We start from the raw sequence: 27,500 nt of genomic DNA, 5'->3' as shown, positions 1-27,500 counted from the left end.
AGAATCCATGGGCTAATTAACTGACTCTTTGCCCCTTTTCCCTTGAGCGATGATAAAGGACAAGCGAGCAAAAAGGAATGAATTTGATTTATGTTTATTTGTTTATTTATTTTGATAATTCAGTTATCCAGAATACACCCTCAAGGGGTGTGATTCATGAAACGCAAGCGACTGCGCGCCAATTAACTAACGTCCCAAATGGTCAATCCGCTGCAAGAGTTGGAAGTCGGTCTACTTCAAACTAGGAGCTCGATACCGCACAAGTGATAGCCCGAGGGAATATACAAATAATTTTCTCCAACGTTGACCATTTTATCGTCGGCCATGGCTCACAACCGCAAGCTCACGAGGTCAAATCTTCTGGTCCAGAATTTTCTGGATCAGAAGAGACAAATGAAATCCTCTGTCTCGAAAATATCGTGTTCCAGTGCCGATCAGACGAACTAAATCACATCTCAAGGATGCAGTATACATCATGAAAATGCCATAGCCGTCCGATCGACACTGGGACACGACATTTTATCGTCGGCCATGACTCACAACCGCAAGCTCACGAGATCAGATCCTCTGATCCAAAATCTTCTGGATCAGATGAGGCCCTGCATGTTCATTGGTGGGATGAATTGGATCCTACTTATTTAACAGATGGGGTACAGTATATCCATTTAATGAACATGCAAAAATCCAAGATTAATCCAAAGATCCTGGACAAAAAAATCCCTGCCCCAAGCTCACGGCCTATTATGAGCCCGTTGACCACTTATGACTGCCTCAAATTTGTCACCCACCTGTGAACTCACCGCTTATTTTACGTTTCTATTTTTTATTCGTAAAAATGAGAAAGCACGGACTCGAAAAAAAAAAACGTCCAAATCGAAGAGGAAAAAATAGGGAAAAAATTTTAAAAAAAGTTCTGAAAATTAACTTGTGATCGTAGTTGGGCCATGATTTAATGGGCTTTAATCGCGTCAAACGTTAGGTTAAAATCCGAGGTCTCAGAAGCAAATCAGAGAGAGAGAGAGAGAGAGACTAGAAGAGAGTGCAAGAATAGATGGCATCAGCGGCGGATATCATCTTCAAAGGGTTGACGGGGGCGCTGGCAGCGACGACGCTCTACTTGACAGCTACCTTCTCCGTCAACCTCTATCGGGGCATCTCTTGGCACAATGCTCAATCCGTCAGTTCCCTCATCTTCTTCTTTATTTTACTCTTGCTTTCTTCATTCGATCAATAGCGGTTTGAATTTGGTGCAGTTGTTAGCGATTCCCTAAGCTTTAGGAGTTTGTTTAGGATAATTTTTATTGATTATGAAATGAATTAGATTGGCTAGAGTTTTGGTCTTCGGTGGAGAATGGCATTTATGTTAGGGTTTACATCACTCTGATGAGTCGCAAAAATCCATCTTTAATGTCTTTAGCTTAACATTCTAGGTCTAAATAATTGACGATAAATCAGCAATGAATTATAACTGTACTCAAAGCTTCCTCATCAAATCATATTGGTATAATTAGATTACATCCAGATACTGAATTTCTTGCTTTGAGTATTTTTTTGGTCACTAGCAGAAATAATTGAGTTCCAGGTGTTAGAATAAATCTGATATAGCTCTTATGCCAGTTAGGGACTCGATAATTTTTTGTATATTAGGAACATAACAACCACGGACTTGTAGAAGATAAATACATAGAACAAGAAGATAAAATCACAAAAGAAGAAGAAACAACATCAAACAAGATACATGGATTTTGTATGTGCACAACTGCACAAAGAGATTTTGTTTGGCTCCCTATTACCACATATTACACGACCAATATTTTCATGCTGAAACTGCTACTCACTATGTGATGGTTTGCCTCTTATGTTATATGCTAAAGTGCTTAGAGCATGTAGTTTCATTTTTATTAGGTTCCTATGATATCAGTTGACAAGCCTGGAAGGCTGGAATAGTAAGTCTGGGTTAAGTGTTGGTTATCCTAGAAAGATCGTACCGGTTCCACTGTACAAAAATTTTGTACAAGTGTCGAACTTTTCCTAAATAACCTATTGTGTTCTTTAGAAGTTAAATTAGGAATCGCAGACGGAACTTAACATCATTGATTCCAAATTTAACTTATCTGTTCTTAATGGTTTAGATTTGAATCACAAGCGGAACTTAACACTATTGATTCAAATCCACCTATATTATAAATCCCATTAAATATTAATTTCCAAAATTGGCTTCCAGGTTACACATGGCGAGGCACAAGGCCTTCTTGGATATGGGAGTAACCACCACTTCCTAGACAAAGCCTTTTAAGGAAAGCTAATATTTAATTTCCTTATATAACTCTAGGTTTAACCCAAAATAAAAATCGAATCACAAATTAGAAAAATAAAGAAAAACACAAACACAAATTACTAATTCGAAAAATTAGATCTAATGCCTCTTGTGTTTGGAATTCTAACAAAGAAAAATAACTAGCATGATACGAAAGAAAATTACTAGTTATACCTTTTCTTTGCAAGCTAATGACCTCAAGATCTTCTGCCGTATTCCTCGTCTTGCCTTGGACGTCGTGTGGGCGACGATCCTCCAAGATGAACACCATCCAAAAGAGTTTCTCCTCCTTCAAGTATTCGACCACCACCACCAAAGAGAAAAGAGAGCAAAGAGAGAAGAGAAGGAGAGAGGGTCGGTCAGTTGAGGATCACCAAGCTAGAGAATAAGAATTGTATCTCATGAGGCCTCCTCACCCCTTCTTTTATATTACTTGCCCAAGGCAAATAAGGGAAGAATTTTTACAAAAATTAAAATCTTCCTCTTGTTTTTCCTTTTTTCTTTTTTCTTTTTTCTTTTTTCTTTTTTCTTTTTCTTTTTCTTTCCTCTTGATTGAATCAATCACCAAATCAATGATTGACTTGATTTAATCTTGGTCGGCCCCTTGCTTGGGCACCAAGCAAGGGTGGCCGGTCACTTATAGGAAGGAATAATAATTTTTTTTTATAAAATTTTACAAGAAGAAATCCTCTTATAAAATTTTACAAGCTCTCTTTCCTAAAGTGGATGTTAAAAAGGAAAGTTTTAAAAAATTAAAACCATGTTTTAAAATTTAAAACTTCTCTTCAAAAATTTCCTTTTTTAACATGAATAGAAAATTGTAATTTTTAAAACTTCTTTTCCTTTTTTTTCTAAAACCATGAGGATGATTAAAAAAAGAAAATTTTTAAAACTTTTAAAACTCTCTATTAAACCATGTGACCTAATTCAAATAAGGAAAGTTTTTAAAATTAAAATCTCTTTTAAAACTTATAGTTTTCTACAAAGAGAAGATTTTAAAAATTCAAAGCACCCCTCCTATTTGAATTTATTATGGCCGACCTCTACTTGCTTGGTCACCAAGCAAGAGGGTCGGCCCTCTTAAGGAGATGGTGGCCGACCATTGCTTGGTCACCAAGCAATGAGCCGACCTCCTTTCTTGGACACCAAGAAAGACTTTTATTTGGATGGACTTGAGACTTTAATGAGGCTACGATAGGGACCTAGACGAGAAATTGGTTTTGGCCTTCCGATGAGCTTGAGTATCTCGTGTTCGCCCCGAACATACAACTCAAGTTCATCAACAATAACTCATTCCACTAGAGAGTTATTGTTGCATTACCGCACCAATCCCAAATTACATTTATGGGCTCTTCTTATCATGAGTGTGTTAGGCTCCCTGTGTTTAAGATAACGAATGTCCACTAATTAAGTAAGTTACTGACAACTCACTTAATTAATATCTAAGTCCAAAAGTAGTACCACTCAACCTCATTGTCATGTCGGACTAAGTCCACCTACAAGGTTTAACATGTCAATCCTTATAAGCTCCTCTTGGGAACATTCTCAACCTAGATAACTAGGACACAGTTTCCTTCTATAATCAACAACACACATTATAAGTAATATCATTTCCCAATTTATCGGGCATATTGATTTATCAAACTAAATCTCACCCTTTGATAAGTTAAAGAAATAGATACTAAATATATATGCTTGTTATTATATTAGGATTAAGAGCACACACTTCCATAATAATTAAGGTCTAGTTCTTTTATGAAGTCAATATAAAAAGAACTTACCTAAAATGGTCCTACTCAATACACTTAGAGTGTACTAACGTAATTTATTAGTCAAGATAAACTAATACTTAATTACATTACGACTATACCAATGGTTTGTTCCTTTCCATCTTAGTCGTGAGCAACTGTTTATAATTTATAAAGAGCTGATAACATACACCATGTTATGTACCTTATAAATTAATTGAACAACTATATGCAATAAATAAATATAGACATTTGATCAATATGATTCTTTTATTTCAAAAATAAATGTTTACAAAAGCTAGGCTTTTAGTATACACTCCAACATTAAGAACATCATGATGGGTTGGTAAACATATGGTTTGCAGAACAGCACCTCCAAGTCAATAGCATTTGGTTAAGGTGAAAGGTTTGGAAGTGTTATCAACTTCCTCTAGAACTTCTGCAGAGAACTCTTTGGGTTGAGTCAAGGGTGTATCCCTTGCACCCTTAGTAAGTGCATGTTGGCCCTTTACACCAATATCTTCATTGGGAGATGACCCCTGATAACTTGCACAGTGTATTCATCTGGTTTCAGATCTTCACTAGAAAAATTAGTTTTACTAGAATAATTAGCAAAAAAAATTCTTGCAATGCCGATGCTAGCGAGTAAAATAACTTATTATTTTGACTTTTCTTCCTGTTGTTTTAGTTAATATTTAAAATGTGCTAGTGAAATAACTTGTTATTTTTATATTTCTTTAATTGATTTAATTAGTATTTAAAATGTGTTCCATGCAACTCAGACTTGGAGCTGTTTAAATCATCATGCATTATCTCAAGCAAGGGGCTTTATTCCCATATGACTATATAAGCAAATGAAGGGAGGTCTACTTGGTCTTCTAAATAGATGTTTGTCATGAATTGCTTAAAAAATTTAGAGAATTGACCAATTAACTTGTTAAATCCAAATACTCACCCAAAGTACTTAATCCTAACTTAAAGAATAACTCATATAAGCTTATAAGTCTGCTTTATTAGACTGCAACTCATCATGTGAAACTAAATCGAAGTGTTACAATTTTTTAGGTTAAGGATTGGCATCCACCTATAGGTTAGAATCATCATAATGTTGGTGCAGGTCCAATGGTGGCTACACATTCACAAAGACTGCTCTTTCCAACAGCAAACCATACCTGAGATTGGATTCCCTCGCATAGCAATTTTGGCTTTAATAAGAGAACTAACCCATTAACTTGGTGGACCCAACCACCAACTCAAATGAGCAAATATAAGTTAATATGAGCCTGCTCATCCAAGCTTTTAAAACTCCTTTGTTAGAGCATCCACAATAAGATCGAATATTTCTCTCAAATATTTATGGTCCCCACATCCACTTCATCAATCAAATATCCCACTCCTTAAATATCCCAAAAATCCCACAATCAAATATCCCACAAACTAAATTTTTATGGGACCCGCCTATTAAATACCCTACTATCAAATATTCCAAATTCCACCATTAAATATATTGTTTTAATTTGTTTTTGTTAACAAAACAAAGAGAGAGAAATCACCAGGCATAATATGCCTGGTGATTTCAAATCTCCTCCATAATATCCCCTTCCAATGGGGGATATTTGACATTGGGGATATTTGGAGAAATATCCCCTCCAAATACCCCCTATTGTGGATGCTCTTAGATTGTAAGCTATTGTATTACATTAAATTGAGGTTTCATAATTTAGTCTATCCAAACATTTATAAAGGCGTAACTTAGGTGCATTATGCTCTGCATTCGTGTAATAATTTTCACAATACTAAGAAAACAGTTCATCCATCGACTTATTCTAACTAAATAATTAAACTATTAGCTTGACTCTGGAATCAATCTTCAAAAATGGTGTGTTATTCTTTCATGCCATTCTATTAACTCATTGCTTTAGTCTTTTTTAGCTAAGAGGATATAACATGGCTAAGATACAAATATTCAAATGAATGTGTTAGTTCTTAAAAAATATAAATAAATTATATTACATGTGAATGGTTCGTAAACCAGAATAAATCATTAAAAATACAATATATTCAAAATTCACGTAAAGATTTCATACTAATGCAAGAAATTTGAAAGATTTGAATTTTATTAGTAATAGTCTTGAATACTTCTAGTAATTTAGCCATCATCATTGTGCACTGTGTTAATAATACTATGCATGAAAGTTACCAGTATCTGATTGAACTCATACATAAGTCTTATAATTTGCAGAAGTTGGAGAAAGAAAAATATGAAGAATGAAGTAGACAGGAAGACTACCTGCGATTCTATTCAGAATATTTGTTAGTGGGATAATAGGCTATATATCCTATTCCTATATTATTTTGTTCTAGTTGGTGGTCTTGATGCTTAAACATCAGGTTTTGACAAGGTATCTTAAAGTTGTTCCAAGACAGATATCAGAAAGAGATTGTTTTCTGTAAGGACTGCGCGTGTAACCTTGTTTTCTCTGTTATAAGAATCCTCTTCCCCTTTTTCTTATTAGTTCACTCCATGTGCCATGTATTCATCTTTGACGACGACAATCAAATCGTATATGTATCAACAAATTAATCTATGGAGATAAATGTTTAAAGGGAAGATTGCATTTGAGCTATTATTCTGGTTCAAGATTTGCAACGGAATTCGAAGTGCTAGGTGACAGATTCTTGAATTTTTAATGTTATATTGAAAAGAAAATAGAGTTATCCATCATTTCACGACTCCTCCTTCACGCCTCGCATGCCACATGTCACTAGAAACAAAAGTTTTATGTTTGGAATAGGTCGGCCAAATTGGGCCGCGGCTATTGACAAACTTTTAATCGAAACTTCCTTCGGCAATTTATTAAAGAGGCTCCTAAAGTTCCCAAATACCTAAAAGGCGCCTCCTACTTTCAACATTATTAAAGGGCACACCTTGTTTCTTCTAAATTATTAAATTATATAAATAAAATTTAAAATTTATTATAAATATAAATAATTTTAAATATATTTTTTTAAAACTTATTTCTTCTACAATTCTAAATTACGAAGGTATTAATCTTTTTAAAATTAGTTGATAATATTAATTTATTTGATTTAATTGAATTAGAAGTTTTAAAATTGAAATTGAACGAATTATTCGAAATAATTGATATTAAAAATAAATAAATTTTTAAAATAAATCAACTAAACTTTTAAATTTTATTAATTTAGTTTAACTAAATAAATTTTTAAAATAATTGAACTAAACTTTTACATTTTATTAATTTAGTTTAACTAAATTTTTACTCGCTTAGATGGAATAATATTAATTTAATATAAATTTAGATTGGAAAATTTTTAATAAAATAATTAATTTTTATTGTATTATTTTCTTTTTCCTTTTCCTTTTTTGTAATTGGATATTAAAAAATAGAAAAAAAATACTTTTAATAGATTAATTTTTTAAAAAAATTTATCCGAACCAAAAAAATTATTATTTTTTAAATTATGACTCGAGTGTTTTGAAAAAAAGGTAATGGGTTAATTTTTGATAGAAGTGGTATAATGGAAAATAAGTGTGCTTCGGAGGAATGTTGAAAGTAGGGTGCATTTTCTGGGCATTCAGAAACTTTAGGTGTGTTCTGTGATAAATTGCCGAACTTTCTTTGATATGCATTATTGTATGATCCAATTTATATACTATGTTACAGCTAAAAGAATAATTTAAAGTCACTATTCCAATCTCAACTACGAGATACTACAAGGTATTTTTCTCCCGTCGATAAAAAAAATTTAAAACGTTAGCGGTTGGACGAAGAGTCGCTTGCATTTCTAAATTTAATTACTTGGTGGTCGTTCCAGAGCTAGTTGGATCAAAAGCCAAGATACTTGAATTATGAAAATAATAATAATAACTTAAAGTATTTTTAATGATCAAATTAATTAATTTCTATAACATTCAAACCATTTTGTGAAAATGTAGGACGATCTAAAATTAACTAAATTAAATGCACATTTATAATTTACTAACAAATCAAAATCTAATGGGTTTACTAATTAAAATCAAAAACTAAAGTTCATTTTTCTTCTTCTCTTTTTGTTTTAAAAAAAAATGAATATATTAAATTCAAAGAAATCAAACTGTTTCACCATAAATTATACTTTGATTAATATAGAGATTCGATTTGCACATTCACTAATATCAAGGGCCTATCTGATTAATTGCTGGAAGACTTTTATTTCTACGCACCAAATTACCGTCACTCGACTGCCTGGTGAGTTTAGTCTTAAGCAAAATTATCGCACGGCACTGCTCTGTCTGATTTGTGAGAATTGAGGATAGAATCTAGGAAAAATCATGTATGTGATAGCTTAGTTTCGATTTTTTAATTTACTTAATTTCAATGGTGTGGAACAGTCGTCGGTGCACCGAGTGCCGACGAAGGATATATATAATGACTATTGGCATGGAAGGAGGAGAAGAGTTGTCAATGGAGCTGGGGAACGCCCATGGCATCCCTCATGTCCTCATGGTGTCCTTCGCCGGGCAAGGTCACCTCAACCCGCTGCTCCGCCTCGCCAAGCGCATCGCCGCCAAGGGTCTCCTCGTCACTCTCTGTTCCACCCACGACATCCGCCACCGCATGGTCAATTCCGATTCCGGCGCGGCCGCCTCCGACCTTGGGGCACCCAAGCCTGTGGGCCGCGGCTTCATCCGCTTCGAGTTTTTCTCCGACGGGCTTCCCGTCGACGACGTCCGCCGCAAGGACCTCGACGTGCTCATGCCCGCGGTGCGCGTGACCGGCCAGCGGGCCGTCGCGGACATCATTCGCCGTCACGCCGAGGCCGGCCGCCCTGTCTCGTGCGTCATCAACAACCCGTTCGTGCCGTGGGCGCTCGACGTGGCGGCGGAGATGGGGATACCCGGAGGGGTGCTCTGGGTCCAATCCGCCGCCGTGTTCGCCACTTACTACTACTACCACCACGGGCTGGGGAAGTTCCCCACCGAGGAGAACCCCGACGTGGCGGCGGTGCGCCTCCCCGGGCTCCCGCTGCTGAAGCAGGAGGAGCTGCCCACTTTCCTGCTGCCGACGTCGGAGTACAAGCCGCTGCGGGAGGTAATCTTGGAGCAGTTTAGGAACATCAACAAGGCGGCGTGGGTGTTCGCGAACACATTCCACGAGCTGGAGCGCGAGGCCATAGAGGCGATTTCCGACCGTATTCCGATCATCCCGGTCGGGCCGCTGGTGGAGCCTCCAGAGGAGAAATCTTCGCCGGCCGGTATCCGAGGCGACCTATTCAAGGCGGAGGACTGCATGGAGTGGCTCGACGCGCAGGAACCGCACTCGGTGGTGTACGTCTCCGTGGGCAGCATCTTGGTGCTGAGCAAAGAAGAGATGGAGGAGATGGCGTGGGGGCTCTGCGACTCCCACCGCCCCTTTCTGTGGGTGGTGCGCGGCGACATGCGCAGCCTCCTCCCGGAAGGCTTCTTGGACGCCGTCGGCGATCGTGGCCAGGTATATATATATATATATATATATATATATATATATATATATATATATATATATATATATAAAATAAATATATAATTAAATAAATATAATTAATGGAAGCAGTCCATGAAATAGGTGATTGAGTGGAGCCCGCAGGAGGAGGTGCTGGCACATCCGGCGGTGGCATGCTTCGTGACGCACTGCGGGTGGAACTCGACGCTGGAGGCCTTGACCGCCGGCGTGCCGATGATAACTTACCCTCAGTTCGGGGACCAAGTTCCGGACTCCAAGTTCCTGGTGGAGGTATTCGGCGTCGGGGTGCGGCTAGCAGCACCGGCGACAAGGGAGCAGATGAAGCGGTGCGTCGAGGCGGTGTCGACGAAGCAGCGAGGGGAGGAGATCAGGAAGAGGGCGGCGGAGTGGAAGAAGGCGGCGACGGCGGCAGTGGCGGAGGACGGGTCGTCAGACCGCCACATCCAGGCCTTTGTCGACGAGATCACCAACAAGAGATCACTAGCGAATGAAATTACTACAGTAGTTTAATGTTTAAAAATTTTACACATAAATTATAATTAATAAAATATCTTTAAACCCCTCCATTAATCTGGTTCCGCGTAAAATTTCTAAATCCGCTCCTAAACCTGCAAAACTTAATTCTTGTAAAATAAAGAAAAGCTTATAAATTTAACTTTTTAAAAAAAGGACAAGGAAAAATAAATTTGTTATACATTTTGGAGTTAATTTTCAACATATATAAAATAATTTATTCAGTGTCTAATCTCTCCCATATAAAGAGTTATAGTAATAGGGCAAATGGTTCTATAATTTATCCTTTCTAGAGAGTATGAGGCCGTGTTAGATGATGATTTTATTTTACCTCTCATTTCTGGAACTCTGCCACGATCGCATGACTTTTGACCTTTAGCTCCCATCATGCGTGTTCAGTTGCATTTTAAGAAGATAGGCCTGAGAAACTAACGATCCAGCTGACTTGCAAGCTAGTGAAGTTAATTTGTGGTTGTGGAAATTAAGTATACGAAAGAAGAAGAAAACCTTGAGTTAACACCTGTGAAATTAGGACAAATTAAATGAGGTCATTGAATACACAATACACACAAGGATCTAGAGGATTGTGGAATAGTTTTTTGTCTCTAGTAAATTATTTCGAATCGAATTCAAGGAAGGCAAAGCTAAGCAAATTTGATGTTTTTTCTTTTTTAAAATTTAAGCTACTTCTTTCTGAAATCTTCTTCGAGTTTGACTTTAGCGTGAAATAGATGAAAATTATACGTTAACACAATCAGACTAAAGAGAGAGTCGTAATTAAAGATCAGCAAGGAGCTAACCATCACATTTGTAGCATATATCACGTGTTCTAGTGAAACCGTAATAATACAAATCAAGGGACTAGTACATCAATTTAGCTTGATAAATTTATTCTAGTCAAATATATCCATATCAACCGGGTTAAATTATAAATCTATTAATGTTATTTAATAATAATATTAATAATAATAATAATAATTTAATTTAAAATATCAAGGACCGACTTCACAGGCGATAATAACTCGTAGCAGTAGGCGACAAAAAAGAGATATTTTAGTGATTAAACACGTGATATAATATATATGATTTATTTGGTCCGTGAAAATTCAAAAAGATTACTTTACAGAAGCAACAACAAAGAGCTTGCACACACACGGCAACGCACGTAGTTTTCCATATCATGAATCTTAAATATCACATATTACTGAGTATTTTTCTTCGGTGGAACGGAAATTTAAAGACTTTTGATTGTTGAATAAGAAATTGTTCACACTTTTAGATTTGCTTAGTAGTTAGTCAGCGGATCGTACCGTTCCCCTCTACTGTATAAGACTCAAACATCTAAATTATATATATAAAAAAAATGAGAGATGGATCTTGCCCTAAAATTATGATGTGATGATAAGCAGTGCCGGCTCATGCTTATTTGAGATTCTAGACAGGAAAAAAAAAATAATTTTTAACATTATTTAAAAAAAATCTTATATTTTTTCATTCCAGATCAAAAATAGTAGTTTGATTTTTTTAAAACAAATTAAAATATTAATTTTAAATTTTTTTATAAAATTTAATTTTCTTACTTTTTGATATGTAAAATAAATAAAAAAAATATAGGTACAAAATGACAAAACTCAATATAATCCTTAGAAAATAAAGATCGTAATGAGATCAAACAAGTCATTATCATTTATCAAGAACTAATTGAGAACTTTTTTAGACACACAACAAAAGAAAAAAGAAACAAACCATATTTTTCATCACCTAAATCAGAATAGTTGTAAATGATAGAATGGAGACAAAGAAAAAATCGGACAATTTATGAGTATAAATACATCTAAATAAAAGTTAAACTTAATGTCTATCAAGGAAAAGGGTAGAGGTATCTAACTCGTTATTACTAAAAAATAATAAAATCTTCCATTTCGATTGGACATAATATGGATGAATGCATCATCATTTGAATTTAATAGCAAGGAGCATAGTAGCACTAACTGGATCAGTATTAGGTGTGGTTTCTCTTCTCTAATATAATCTCAATGACCAAGAGAAGGACAGAGGGGGGATTGGAAAAAGGGAAGAGTGGAACTCGAAAAAAACTAGTATTTTAATTTTTGCATTATATAAATAAGATAAAAAATTTCGAATTCATGTTCTTGACCAAAAGAGAAAGCATTACCAATGAATATGAAACATGACAAGAGTAGGCTAGGATTGAGAGATATGGAAGAGGAATAGATTAGATTTTATAAAATGATATACATAATTAAAAATAAATTTAATTTGTTATAAAAAAATCCCTTTGACTCTATCCATTAGAACGAAGATCTTTGCGAAATTAGAAGCTTTGATCATATATTGAGATCATATAAATATTTAATCATGTTGGCTCTATTTGTTTCCATTCTTTTAAAAAAATACATAGAAATATATTTAATATATTAAAAATAATGGCCCCATTTTTAGAAAATGAGATTGTGCAATCTTTTATCATACGGGTCATATTCTTTTTCATTTTATTTAAAAAACACATAAAAATATATTTAATGCATTAAAAATACTAGGCCCCAATAAAATTGGGGCCCTAGGCATATGCAATTAGTCGTCTATGATGATAGGAGATGACATGGAGTCTCTGTACAACGTGTAATAACTGTAATAGAACTAATTATGCTAATACAGTAATTTATAATTGCACCAATAAATGACGAGCATGCAATAAACGTTAATAACAGTAAGGGTTAAGAAATTATGTATCTCCGGTCGAAGCGTCGGACGTGCCAACTGTCTTTAGAGAATTGATTGCCGCCCACGGTGCAGAGGCTCTCCGGCAAAATCCTCCCAAGATCCGACAACCGCTCGCGTCGCTCGTAGGTGCACTCCAAAACGAGCGCCGCACTCGGACTTAACCTCAGATCGCGAACCAAGCCTCAGAACTCAGAAAGAAGAAGAAGAAGAAGGAAAGCAAGGGAGTAGGAATACTATGCTTTCTGGAGTGAATTGAGAAGAAAGGAAGTGAGGAAGTGTATTTATACACTTGAAGCAGTGCAGAGGAGGGACGCACACTTTGCTTCTGCTACCTCTTCTCCCGCGCGGATGTGTTGTTTCGCATCCTCACGCGACGCGGACAGAACCGAAGCGCTGCTTCGCTTCCTCACGCGGACCAAAACCGAAGTCTGAATCAGAACCGGAAACCAAACTGGTTTGGTTCAGACCAGACCGGGCCGCCCGTGAGCGCAAGGCCCACGGGCTGGGGATTTGCACCCCCCCCTGCGCGCGTTAATCGCGCACGTGACGCCCGATTTATGGATTTCCGGCTCGAACCCCCCAAATCCACTCGATTTGGGCTTGGCCCGCGCATGCGTGTAGGTCCTCTTATTATTGCTAAGCAAGGATGGAAGGGCTTCCTATATAAGCCCTTCCAAGCTTCTCCACTTAGCAATGTGGGACTAAAAATGCTCCAAAAAAAAATGCTTTGAATTTTTTAAAACAAAATTCAATAATCCCCCACAAATTCAAATCATTTTAGTCAAAAACAAAGATATGTTCTGAGGCTTGGTTGCAATGAGCTTTCAGTGAAAATACCTTCCGGTTTGAATTTTCACCTAAGTACACCAATCTTATTCACATAGGTTTGAAGAGAACAGAGTCTTGATCTTAAACCTTTTATATGTGAAGATCAATTGGTAACAACTCATCACTGACGACGGTTGAATCCTTCTGGATTGGTGCATTACGGCCATGCCACCGAATCTTGTTTCATAAGTGCTAAGGAGAGTTGCCTAGACCCCCCACACTGCGGCCTCACAGTTACACTTACATAGGTGAGTTCTCCAAGGATGTACTGCAAGCATCCTGTCATTAAGACCTTGAACTCATTAAGAGCTCCTAAGGTCATCCTTACTAGCAGTCAAGCATCTATCCAGGGAAGAGACTATGAGATTACATCTCAATTAATTTGATGCTTACGTTTCACCCTTATAGCTTGTTTGTACCACATCGAACCTACTTTTTGGGATCTCCAATCAGATAGGTTGGGTTGCCGCTATAGATGAAGCCAGGATAGGCCTCAGTCCCATTCCCTTACTGGATCTCTTGATTTTCTCAGAATCAAGTCCTTTTGTGAGTGGATCAGCAATATTATCTTTTGAACTTACGAAGTCCAATGACACCACTCCAAGAGACACTAGCTCACGAATAGACTTCAATCTTATTCGTACATGTCTCTTCTGCTTCTGGTTATACTTGGAGCTTCTAATCTGAGCTATTGTTGTTTGATTATCACAGTGTACTGAAATAGAAGGTATTGGCTTTACCATCAAGGGAATTTCTGAAAGAAGACCCTTAAGCCAATCAGCTTCAGCTACTGTGGTATCTAAAGCACACAATTCTGCCTCAGATGTAGAACGAGATATAATCGTCTGTTTAACAGACCTCCAAGCAACTGCACCGCCTCCAAGTGTAAAGACATAACCAGTAATGCCTTTACACTCAGCAGTGTCTGCTATCCAACTAGCATCACTATATCCCTCCAGGACTGCAGGGAATCTCCCATACCACAAGCCCAAGGATATAGTTCCTTTTAGGTATCTGAGTACTCTGTCTAATGCATCCCAATGCGTTCTGTCCGGATAGCTGGTAAACCTGCTCAATTTCGTTATAGCAAAAGAAATATCAGGTCTAGAACAATTAGCTAAATATATTAGACTACCTATTATTTGTGAGTATCTTAATTGAGACACTACCACACCACTATTATTCTTGTGGAGAGTTTTTGAAGGGTCATATGGTGTGACAACAGATTTAACTTGACTATAACCATATTTCTCTAATACTCTCTCAACATAGAGTGACTGAGAAATTGTTATTCCATCAGTTGAACGAGTCAACTTCAGCCCTAAAATCATATCAGCACAACCCATATCCTTCATATCAAACTTACCACTTAAGAGGGCCTTAGTCTCATTAATAATTGAAAGATTAGTTCCAAATAGTAGAATATCATCTACATATAAACATAGGATAATACAATTATCACCTTTCATTTTAGCATATACACATTTATCAGAGTCATTTACTTCAAAGCCAAACGATAGCATAGCTCTATCAAATTTTTCGTACCACTACTTTGGGGCTTGCTTCAAACCATAAAGAGATTTGACTAACCTACAAACTTTATTCTCATTTCCAGAGACTACATATCCCTCAGGCTGATCCATATATATCTCTTCTTCTAGATCTCCATTTAGGAATGCCGTTTTGACATCCATTTGATGGACCTCAAGATGATATATGGATGCTAATGCGATTAACACTCGGATTGTAGTAATTCTAGTAACAGGAGAATAAGTATCAAAATAGTCAATCCCTTCTTTTTGTTTGAATCCCTTAGCAACTAGGCGGTCTTTGAATTTATCTACTGACCCATCAGGCTTTAGTTTTCTCTTAAACACCCATTTACATCCTATAGTGGTACACCCAGGAGGTAAATCTACCAACTCCCAAGTGGCATTAGAGATAATAGAGTCCATTTCACTTTTAATGGCCTCTTTCCAGTGCTTAGCTTCAGGAGAAGCCATAGCATCTCTATATGTCACAGGGTCACCTTCTATATTATAGGTGATAAAGTCCTGGCCTAAATCCGTAGACACACGTTGCCTCTTGCTCCTTCTCGGTTCTGTATACTCACTAGATTCATCTAGTCTAGAGTGACTTGAGGAAGGTGTACCCACTACGGATAATGGGACCTCTACGGAAGAAGGCTCATTTCTAATAGAAATACTAGATTGAGGTGTTCTCGTCTTTATAGGAAATATATCCTCAAAAACTGTAGCATCGCGAAGTTCTACAATAGTATTTGCATCTATTCCAGGAATTTCTGATTTAATAATCAGGAACCTATATGCAATACTATTTTGAGCATAACCTAAGAAAATACCATTTACGGTCTTTGGACCAAGTTTTTTCCTTCTGTGTTCAGGTACTAGTACCTTTGCCAGGCACCCCCACACTTTAAGGTATTTCAAACTTGTCCTTCGACCTTTCCAAAGCTCATATGGGGTTTTATCCCTTGACTTCATTGGGACTCTATTTAGCACATGACATGCAGTGTATAGAGCCCCCCCACATAAAGTTGGGTAACCCAGAACTGCCTAACATAGAATTAATCATATCTTCAAGGGTTCGATTTTTTCGTTCTGCTATACCGTTGGATTGAGGACTATATGGAGCAGTTACCTCATGGATTATACCTGTATCTTGACAAAATTTTTGAAACAGGTTCGAGGTAAATTCTCCACCCCTATCAGACCTTAACCTCTTAATAGTTTTATCGATTTGATTCTTAGCTTCAGATTTAAAAATCATAAATTTATCTAAAGCTTCATCCTTGGTTTTTAGCAAATAAACATAACAATAACGAGAGTGGTCATCAATGAAGGTAATGAAATACCTTTTATGGTCTCTCGTTATTACACCGTTAAACTCACAACAGTCAGTATGAATCAATTCTAAAATATCAGAATTTCTATCAACTGATTTGAAGGGTTTACGGGGTTGTTTATATTGCACACAAATTTCACATTTTTTCTTATCATTTATAGCATGCTTAGGGATCATGTCAAGATTCATCATCCTTTTTACGGTATTAAAATTGACATGTCCTAATCTGTCATGCCACATATCATAAGACTCAATGTTATATGAACAATCAATATTAGAAGTTTTATTTAAAGTAGCATTTTCTACATTGAGTTTAAATAAACCTTCATTAAGGTAACATTTTCCAATAAAGGTTCCTAAATGTAATATTACAACTTTATTACATTTGAAGTTCAACTCATAACCAGCACGAACTAACTTTGATCCGCTAATCAAATTCCAACGGACCGCTGGAACATGATGCACCTCATGCAGTGACAGGACTTTTCCAGAGGTGAACCTCAGGTCAACTTGTCCTATCCCAAACACCCTGGCTGCAGAATGATTCCCCATGGTCACGGAAGTGCCTTCAATTACCTATCGCTGGTGTCGTCACTAGCAGTCACGACATTTACTTATGCCTTGGTGTTGGACGTATTGCTTTGGTTCTTGTCCTTTCGCTTAGGGCAGAATTTGGCATAATGTCCAACCTGTCCACATGCCCAACAAGGCTTAGGCTTAGTTCCAGTTTTCTTTTGAACCTTTGGGTTGGGTTTCATCTTGTTCTTCATTTTCTGATTTTTGAATTTTTTTTTGTCAGATGAGACTACTACATTCGCCTTTGGAATAAAATCCATAGGCATTCTTGTATCATCATTTTTATGTTGCTTCCGATGTTCTTCTTCGATATTTAAGGCAATCATCAAATCTTCGAGAGAGATTTTACCTCTCCGATATTTAAGAGTCATGCCAAAATCTTCCCAACTCGGAGGCAATTTTTCGATGATTGACAAGACCTGAAATTTTTCAGGTAATGGCATATCTCCTTCAGCAAGACCATGAATTTGGACTTGGAATTCATGTGTCTGCTCTATCACAGATTTGCCTTCAACCATTTTGAAGTTTAGGAATTTTGCCACAGTGTACTTTTCTAAACCAGAATCTTCAGAGTTGTATTTTTTATCCAAAGATTTCCACAGCTCTTTAGCTGAAGCGGTTGAACAGTACACATCAAATAGTGCGTCTGAGAGGGCAGATAGGATTCTCCCATGACAGAGATAATCCCTTTGCTTAAACCTCTCTAAGGTAGCACTACGGGCAGGTTCCTCTTCATTTGGTGAAGGGGGGTCTGTTTCTATAACGGAGAATAGCCCTAGTGTAGTAAGCCAAAATTTCATTCGTTGTTGCCAACTTCTGAAGTTTTGCCCGAAAAATCTTTCGGGTCGGGCGCTAGCCTCATCGGACCCCTTCATCATGTTTATTGATGCTACAATCAATTCTCTAAAATTGTAATAACTGTAATAGAACTAATTATGCTAATACAGTAATCTATAATTGCACCAATAAATGACGAGCATACAATAAACGTTAATAACAGTAAGGGTTAAGAAATTGTGTATCTCCGGTCGAAGCGTCGGACGTGCCAACTGTCTTTAGAGAATTGATTGCCGCCCACGGTGCAGAGGCTCTCCGGCAAAATCCTCCCAAGATCCGACAACCGCTCGCGTCGCTCGTAGGTGCACTCCAAAACGAGCGCCGCACTCGGACTCAACCTCAGATCGCGAACCAAGCCTCAGAACTCAGAAAGAAGAAGAAGAAGAAGGAAAGCAAGGGAGTAGGAATGCTATGCTTTCTGGAGTGAATTGAGAAGGAAGTGAGGAAGTGTATTTATACACTTGAAGCGGTGCATAGGAGGGACACACACTTTGCTTCTGCTACCTCTTCTCCCGCGCGGATGCGTTGTTTCGCATCCTCACGCGACGCGGACAGAACCGAAGCGTTCGCTTCCTCACGCGACGCGGGCCCCCCGTGAGCGCAAGGCCCACGGGCTGGGGATTTGCACCCCCCCTGCGCGCGTTAATCGCGCACGTGACGCCCGATTTATGGATTTCCGGCTCGAACCCCCCAAATCCACTCGATTTGGGCTTGGCCCGCGCATGCGTGTAGGTCCTCTTATTATTGCTAAGCAAGGATGGAAGGACTTCCTATATAAGCCCTTCCAAGCTTCTCCACTTAGCAATATGGGACTAAAAATACTCCAAAAAAAATGCTTTGAATTTTTTAAAACAAAATTCAACACAACGAAGGTTCAAATTTCATCTATGGCATATTACATCTGAGAAATTTGAAAAATTTTATGACGTTAAGTCGTATGTTAGAATCCATCTATGATTTCTAATTTATGTTGATGGTGAACTCGAATCTATGATTTCTGATTTATGTTGATGGTGAACTCGAATCTATGAATTGTCAGACAACACATAGATAATAAAAGGCCATGGAGGGTTTGGTCATGCTAAAGCCTTAGCTGACCTATAGGAGAAGAGAATGACCTTTTTTTAATAATTCAAGTATTCAAATACATCCAATTAATTCTGGAGATGAATACTCTTTTCTCCTCAATTGTCCATCAGGTAAATATGAAAGTGTGAGTGACTCATTGCCCAGTAACCAATGTCCTAAAATTAATTTTATCCCATTAGGAAAAAAAATGTTTGGATTCAAATCATGGATGATGATGCCCTCCGTGGATTTTGGATCGAGTGCATGGAACTACTTGATAGAAGTTGTAAAACCTTAAGCCGCAAGGATTCTAGAAACCGAATAAAAATTCAAAGAGGAAATATAAGAACAAGAGCATGGATCTTATTTCAATGAAAGCATGACATAATAATATGAAGGATAAACAAATAGTAATAAGAAACCTGATTGAAGAGTCATCCTTATTTTTAACATCGTCTAAGCAATCGAGAAATTCCTAAGAAAGAAGAAGTAGCAGAAGCAAAATGGTGGGGATTAGGGTTGACAACACCGAATCCTCTTCATCAATGGGGAATGAAGAGATGTTTTAAAGATATTCGAAACCCTTGGGGACCAATACCTTATATAAGAAATCTGATATGTTATCAACCCATAGATGATAACGAATCGGACTAAAGAGTTCTATCAGCCTATAGATGATAACAGATCGAGCTAAAGGGTTTTACACATTAAATTCATATTTAATAACCTGAAACTGAATAATCTTAAATTAGATCACTTAAACAGGTTTGATTCCCATTCATATGCACAACTTATAAATAAGCTCACATAACAGGGATTATATTCAATAATTTTTCACTTGGATTACTTGTGAGTTGTATATGAAATACATGTAAAACTTTAGTTGATATTGTTAGGATCGTCGTACTCGGCTAGAGAGGGGGGGTGTGAATAGCCGACCCCAAATTGCTCGTTTCTTCCTACGATTAGGGTTAGCGCAGCGGAAATAACTAAATAGAAACGCAAAAAGGAAAGATCAAACCTCAAACTCGAACTCGACGATGTAACGAGGTTCGGAGATGAAACTCCTACTCCTCGGCGTGTCCGTAAGGTGGACGAAAGCTATCAATCCGTCGGTGGATGAGTCCCCCGAAAATCGGCTAATAAGAACTCCTTCTGGGTGGAGAAACCTCACCACAAACTCTTGCAACAGCAAGATCAGAGTACAAGTACAAGAAGCACAGCAAGATACAAATATAAAGATGAATGTAACAACTCTTGCTTGCCTTCTCGTCGTCGACTGAAATTTGTAGATGAAGCACCAACTTCACAGAATTACAGCAGCAGCTGAAACCAGTCGAAGAAGTCGAGGAAGCTCATGCGAAGCTTCGGAAGCGAGCTTAACAAAGCTCTAGAACAGCAGAAGCAATAACTTGCAGAAGCAAGAAGAAGATCAAGAAGAAGCAGAAGCTTCGGAGAAAAAAGAAGAACATAACTGTAGCAGCCCTCGATCTCCTTTTATAACCTCTGATATCCTGAGCCAACCTGCGAACTTGTAAGCAAAAAGGCCAGAACACAGAAGCCCGAAATAACCTAGCCGTTGAGTCACAACGGCTAGTCCTGGACCGATCAGGCTCCACCCTGATCGGTCCAGGGTTCTTCTGATCGGTCATGGAGACCGATCAGGCTCTATGCTGATCGGTCCCCAGACCGATCAGAATGCTTTCACAGAGAGTTGCCCAACTCTCTGTGAGTACCCTGATCGGTCCCCGGACCGATCAGTAAGCTCACAGAGGCACACTGATCGCTTTCTGATCGGACTCCAGACCGATCAGGAAACCACAGTATCAGTGGATCGGTCACCAGACCGATCCAGGTCTTGGTTTTTGCCCAAACCAAGTCCAAACCAATATCCGGTCAACCTTGACCTTTTGGTACATCATGCTTAGCATCCGGTCACTCCCTTGACCTGCTAAGACTCCCCACCAAGTGTCCGGTCAATCCCTTTGACCCACTCGGACTTTTCTCTTCGTGTCAAGTATCCGGTCACTCCCTTGACCTACTTGACATTCTCAACACCAGATGTCCGATCACCCTTGATCCATCTAGATTTTCCCTTGCCCGGCTTCACTCACCAGGACTTTCACCTAGCTTCACTCACTAGGGTTTTCACCTGGCTTCACTCACCAGGATTTCCAATCTGCCTGGCTTCAGAGAACGAGCTACCGAGCCCTCTTTGACCACAGTTCGGAGAACGAGCTACCGAGCCCTCTCCGACTTCCATCCGGTCCAGAGAACGAGCTCCCGAGCCCTTTCTGACCACAGTCCGGAGAACGAGCTACCGAGCCCTCTCCGACTTCCCATGTGCCAAGCTTCCATACTTGGACTTCTCCGTGCCAAGTCTCCATACTTGGACTTTTCCCGTGCCAAGCTCCCTGCTTGGACTTTTCACCATGCCAAACTCCCTGCTCGGACCTTTCACCATGCCAAACTCCCTGCTTGGGCTTTTCCCATGCCAAGCTCCCTGCTTGGACTTTTCCCGTGCCAAGCTCCCTGCTTGGACTTTTCCGAGTCAGGTCAACTCACCTCGGGTCAACCAGGTCAACCTTGACCACGGGTTGCACCCACAATCTCCCAAGCTTGTATCCTTGTAAAACATCAAGATACAACTTTTCTGTTCACGTCAAACATTGTCAAACATAACTCGTCAAACATCAAAACACAACTCGAGTCAAGTCAACTCGAGTATGGTCAACCAGGTCAACCTTGACCTAAGGTTGCACCAACAATCTCCCCCTTTTTGATGTTTGACAAAACTCATAATCAAATTAGGTTAACCCGATAACCTAACTTAGGTTTTCCAATGTTCTTCCCTGAACATTCTCTAGACATTCTCCATTCTCCTTAAACTCCAATGAGACATTCTTCCCCTTTTTGACACACATCAAAAAGAGTGAATCAAGGTCAAGAGTTTCTTCCTAATGAAAGTCTCATACCTTTCATTGAAACCCTTAATTTCCCCCTTGACACTAGAGTCAACAATTAACTTAGTGATAATCTCATATCACTTAAGTCTTTTAGGAGTAAAAACTCCCCCTAAAAGTCAACTCTCCCTTGACTAATAGGTAAAACACCCCCTAAAGGTCAACTCCCCCTTGACCATTGCACCAACAATGTCTTGGAGAGTTTCAACCCTTTAGAAATCGAAAACACCAACTTCATTGCTGAAATTTTAGAAATTTCAGACAGCACAGTCGAAACTGGCATGCCCTGATCGGTCACCAGACCGATCAGGTCTTCCCTGGATCGGTCACAGTGACCGATCCACAACTGCCTGGACCGATCAGACTCCCTTCTGATCGGTCCACAACCTCTGATATCAGTTTCTGAATTTCCTTCCGAAATTCAGAAACCCCTACAAAATTCCAGAAAATTCCAGAAATTATAAAACTTTGAGGATACATTCCTCATAACATATACTATCAAGGAAAAATAGTTTTATATGAAAATAACTTCCATTTTTCAATCTTGATACAAAGTTCAAAAGTCTTTGAAATAACTCAAAGTTAACTCATCTTTGTATCACTTTGCTCAATGATGAGAGCTATCACTAGAAAAGCTTCATCAAGGTTTTTCAAATCAATTTTGAAATGATTTTAAACCCTTCAATTTAGGATCATAATCTTAGGGCTAAATGTACATGACTTGTACAAAGGCTTTCCCTATGATCCCCAATTTCGAATTAGGCTCTTCTAGGTACAAGAACTATGCACCTTGATCCTAACTCATCATCCTAATATCTCACACACATATAAGGTGTATCAAACACATCCAAGTCAATTTTGATGTGAGATATGTGTTTAGGTCATCTTAGGCTAAGTTCTCATGCATTTTCTAAACAACAATTTGATCTCCATATCAAATTGTGTTTTTGTCCTTAAATCAAATTAATTGATTTTAAATGCAAAAGATGATGACATGGCATATAATGATATCATAAGTAAAAACATGTGCCAATGTCATGATGTCATGTCATAAAGTATGAAACTTAAATAGAGCATGACATTTAACTAACCTAAGCATTATCATGACATTTCAAATAATAATAAATTAAATATGATGTCATGACATGACATATGGCAAACAATATATGGCAAATAACATGTAAAGGTATAGAAGATACCTAATTCTAGCCTTAGTTGTCATTGATAGTTTTGATCATTTTGCCATAGGTTCTATATTCCTAAGAGTAATAGACCTAAAATCATATACCAAGGATGTTTAGATCACTATGTGCCAATTAGATGGACTCTAGAAAACTCCTCAAATGTGGTTGGCACATCCTAATCACCTTAGGAATAACTTTCCATTTCATTTTCAAGGCTTGATTACACCTTGAAAATTCCTAAAGTGCCACCTTTTGCCATGATTAGGTTAACTACCTATTCAAGTAAGGTTGGCACACCCTAATTCATCTAGCGTAATGGAATCACGCTCCTAGGAACCCAATACCTATTTGAGCTCATTGGGTGTTAAGATCGATGGTCGCGGCTAGAGAGGGGGGGGTGTGAATAGCCGACCCCAAATCATTCGTTTCTTTCTACAAATCAGGTTAGCGCAGCGGAAATAAACAATAGAAACGACAATGGAGAATAGCAAACCTCAAACTCGTCGATGTAACTAGGTTCGGAGATAAACTCCTACTCCTCGGCGTGTCCGTAAGGTGGACGAGCCCTATCAATCCATCGGTGGATGAGTCCCCGGAGAACCGGCTAATAAATACTCCTTGTGGGTGGAGAAACCTCGCCACAATCTCTTTGCAACAGCAATAAGGAGTACAACAGTAGAGAAAGCAAACAAGAACAATCGAAATGTAAAACCCTTTGCTTGCCTTCTCGTTGCCGACTGGAATCCTGATGAAGCAGCAACTTCTCGGATCCAAGCTCAGCTAGAAAACCAGCAGGAAGCTCACCCGAAGCTTCGGCAGCGAGAGCTCAGCAGGAAGAAGAAGAAGGGAGAGCAGAAGCAGTGCTGTAGAAGCCCTTGATCTCCTTTTATAACCTGCGAAGAAGACACAGAAGAAACTAGCCGTTGCTACGCAACGGCTAGGATGTGGACCGATCAGGCTTCATCCTGATCGGTCCACAAGGGTCCTGATCGGTCACAAGACCGATCAGGCCCTTCCCTGATCGGTCATGGAGATCGATCAGGTCTTTCCCTGACCGGTCCCATGACCGATCAGGATCTTTCCCTCCCGAAGGTGATCTCCTTCTGATCGTCTCCTGATCGGTCTGTAGACCGATCAGGAACTTCACCGTATGCTACTGATCGATCACTGATCGGTCTACTGAACGATCAGATAAGCAACAGAATACTTCTGTTTGGTTACTGATCGGTCACCAGACCGATCAGATAACCCAGCGTATCACTGGATCGGTTATCAGACCGATCCAGGTTTAGAGCTCCCAGCCCTAAACCCTACTTGGTCTTGGTCCGGTCCAGAGAACGAGCTACCGAGCCCTCTCCGACCACAGTCCGGAGAACGAGCTACCGAGCCCTCTCTGACTTCGTCCGGTCTAGAGAACGAGCTACCGAGCCCTCTCTGACCACAGTCCGGAGAACGAGCTACCGAGCCCTCTCCGACTTTCCGTGCCAAGTCTCCATCTTGGTCTTCTCCGTGCCAAGTCTCCATACTTGGACTTTTCCCGTGCCAAGCTCCCTGCTTGGACTTTTCACCAGATGTCTAGTCAACCTTGACCCATTTGGATTTCCCTTGCCTGGCTTCACTCACCAGGACTTCTAAACTGCCTAGCTTCACTCACTAGGTCTTTTACCTAGCTTTACTCACCAGGGTTTCCTGGCTTCACTCACCAGGACTTTCTCCAACTGCCTGGCTTCACTCACCAGGACTTTCACTTTCACCTAGCTTCACTCACTAGGATTTTCACCTGGCTTCACTCACCAGGATTTCCCGACTGCCTGGCTTCACTCACCAGGACTTTCCGAACTGCCTGGCTTCACTCACCAGGACTTCCAAACTACCTAGCTTCACTCACCAGGACTTTCCGAACTGTCTGGCTTCACTCACCAGGACTTCCCGAACTGCCTAACATCCCAGTTAGGACTTCCCAGTCAAGTATCCGGTCAACCTTGACCTACTTAACTCTTCTTCATCCAACCTGATCAGACCCTGATCAGTATCTCTCCGCATGGACAACTGCACCTGCATTGTCAATGTCTACATGTCTTTCTATATTGTCAAACATCGAAACCATGACCAAGGTTTACGCTTGGTCAACTAGGTCAACCTTGACCTACTGGAAATTGCACCAACAATCTCCCCCTTTTTGATGTTTGACAATACCTTTAAGTTAGGCTAATCCAATAGCCTCAACTTTCTTCATGCCACTAGGTAATGAAACATAAGTTACAACCTTACATTCTCCTTCTAAGAAGACAACCTCTTTCTCAGATAATGAAGGCCTAACTTAAACCCTTCATTCTCCCTCTATTGGCACACATCAACAAACTCTCCCCCTGAAGAGTAAGTTATTGTTGTTCACAACTTCACTCGTCGTGATCAACAAACTCTCTCACTAACTCCAATGTTCTTCCTTGAACATTCTCTAGACATTCTTCCCCTTTTTGACACACATCAAAAGGAGTGAATCAAGGTCAAGAGTTTCTCCCTAATGAAAGTCCCATACCTTTCATTGAAACCCTTAATTTCCCCCTTGATACTAAATTCAACAATCAACTTAGTGATAATCCCATATCACTCATCCTCAAAAATTTCGACGAGTAAAAACTCCCCCTAAAAGTCAACTCCTCCTTGACTAATAGGTAAAATTCCCCCTAAAGGTCAACTCCCCCTTGACCATTGCACCAACAATGTCTTGGAGAGTTTCAACCCTTTAAAACATCAACTCCATAGCTGCAATTTCAGACAACCAGTCGAAATTCAGCAATTTGGCACGCCCTGATCGGTCACCAGACCGATCCAGGCACTCTGGACCGATCAGAAACCCTTCTGATCGGTCCACAAACCTGATAAAGGTATGATAAGTTCTGATTTCTCTCCACGAAATTCAGAAACCTCTAGAAAATTACAGAAAATTCCAAAAATTGTGAAATTTTGAGGATACATTCCTCATAACATATACTATCAAGGAAAAATAGTTTTCTATGAAAATAACTTCCATTTTTCAATCTTGATACAAAGTTCACAAGTCTTTGAAATAGCTCAAAGTTAACTCATCTTTGTATCACTTTGCTCAATGATGAATGTTATCACTAAAAAAGCTTCATCAAGGTTTTTCAAATCAATTTTGAAATGATTTTAAACCATTTAATTTAGGACCACAATCTTTGGGATAAATGTACATGACTTGTACATAAGCTTTCCCTATGATCCCCAATTTTGAATTAGGCTCATCTAGGTATAAGAACTATGCACCTTGTTCCTAACTCATCATCCTAATATCTCACACACATCTAAGGTGTATCAAACACATCCAAGTCAATTTTGATGTGAGATATGAGTTTAGGTTATCTTAGGCTAAGGTCTCATGCATTTTCTAAACATCAATTTGATCTCCATATCAAATTGTGTTTTTAACCTTAAATCAATTTCATTGATTATAAATGCAAGAGAAGATGACATGACATAAAATGATATCATACATAATAACATGTGCCAGTGTCATGATGTCATGGCATAAAGTATGAAACTTAAATAAAGCATGACATTTAAACAACCTAAGCATTATCATGACATTTTAAATGATCATAAAATAAATGTGATGTCATGACATGGTATATGACAAACAATATATGGCAAATAACATGTAAAGGTATAGGAAATACCTAATTCTAGCCTTAGTTGTCATTTTTGACAGTTTTGATCATTTTGCCATAGGTTCTATATTCCTAAGAGTAATAGACCTAAAATCATATACCAAAGATTTTTAGATCACTATGTGCCAATTGACTCTAGAGAACTCCTCAAATGTGATTGGCACATCCTAATTAGGGGTGGCAATTTTTGACCCGACACGAAAACACGACCCGAACCGAACACGAAAAAATCAAGTTAGGGTTGGGTAGTTTCGGGTTCGGGTCGAAATCGGGTCAACCCATTTGACCCAATTAATAAATAGGTCGGGTTCGGGTCAACCTGAAATGACCCGATTATAACCCGCGAACCCGTTTATAAATAATTATAAATTTAAACTAAAATTACAAATTTAAAAAAGTTAAAAACCCTAAACATAGAGATATGTTATGCTATTGATTGCAATGTTGCTATGACTTATCATTTATGATATGAATTTTCAAATTGTATAGATAAATGTTATTTTTAATTTTTAATTAAATATATAAATTTTATTTAATGAATTCAGGTCATATTCGGGTCAAACGGGTCAAACAGGTTAAACGGGTCAAACGGGTCGAACGAGTTAAACGAGTTAAACGGGTTAAAAAGGTCAAGCGGGTTAAACGGGTCAAACGGGTCGGGTT

At 38.6% G+C, this 27,500-nt stretch overlaps 1 protein-coding gene and 1 long non-coding RNA gene across 2 annotated transcripts; both read left to right on the top strand.

Moving 5' to 3' along the window:
* The first annotated feature begins 592 nt into the window (after positions 1-592).
* LOC121969619 lies at positions 593-6,585 on the top strand. Its single transcript, XR_006108584.1, has 2 exons — positions 593-1,177; positions 6,308-6,585. It is a non-coding gene; the product is annotated as an uncharacterized LOC121969619 (long non-coding RNA).
* A 1,907-nt stretch (positions 6,586-8,492) lies between these two features.
* On the top strand, positions 8,493-10,133 carry LOC121973162 (gallate 1-beta-glucosyltransferase-like). The gene is made up of 2 exons (XM_042524742.1): positions 8,493-9,557; positions 9,672-10,133. The coding sequence occupies exons 1-2, from the start codon at positions 8,496-8,498 to the stop codon at positions 10,077-10,079; spliced, it is 1,470 nt and encodes a 489-aa protein (XP_042380676.1). The 5' UTR covers positions 8,493-8,495; the 3' UTR covers positions 10,080-10,133.
* Positions 10,134-27,500: the final 17,367 nt, after the last annotated feature.

The sequence above is a fragment of the Zingiber officinale genome, chromosome 4A (genome assembly GCF_018446385.1).
Source record: "Zingiber officinale cultivar Zhangliang chromosome 4A, Zo_v1.1, whole genome shotgun sequence".
Lineage (NCBI taxonomy): Eukaryota > Viridiplantae > Streptophyta > Magnoliopsida > Zingiberales > Zingiberaceae > Zingiber > Zingiber officinale.
This window is presented reverse-complemented; position numbering and strand designations above follow the sequence as displayed.

Excerpts from the sequence above, each read along its gene's own strand:
- LOC121973162 (XM_042524742.1), top strand. The coding sequence starts at position 8,496 with ATGACTATTGGCATGGAAGGAGGAGAAGAGTTGTCAATGGAGCTGGGG. Across the intron at positions 9,558-9,671 it reads CCGTCGGCGATCGTGGCCAG|GTGATTGAGTGGAGCCCGCA; the intron begins GTATATATATAT and ends TCCATGAAATAG.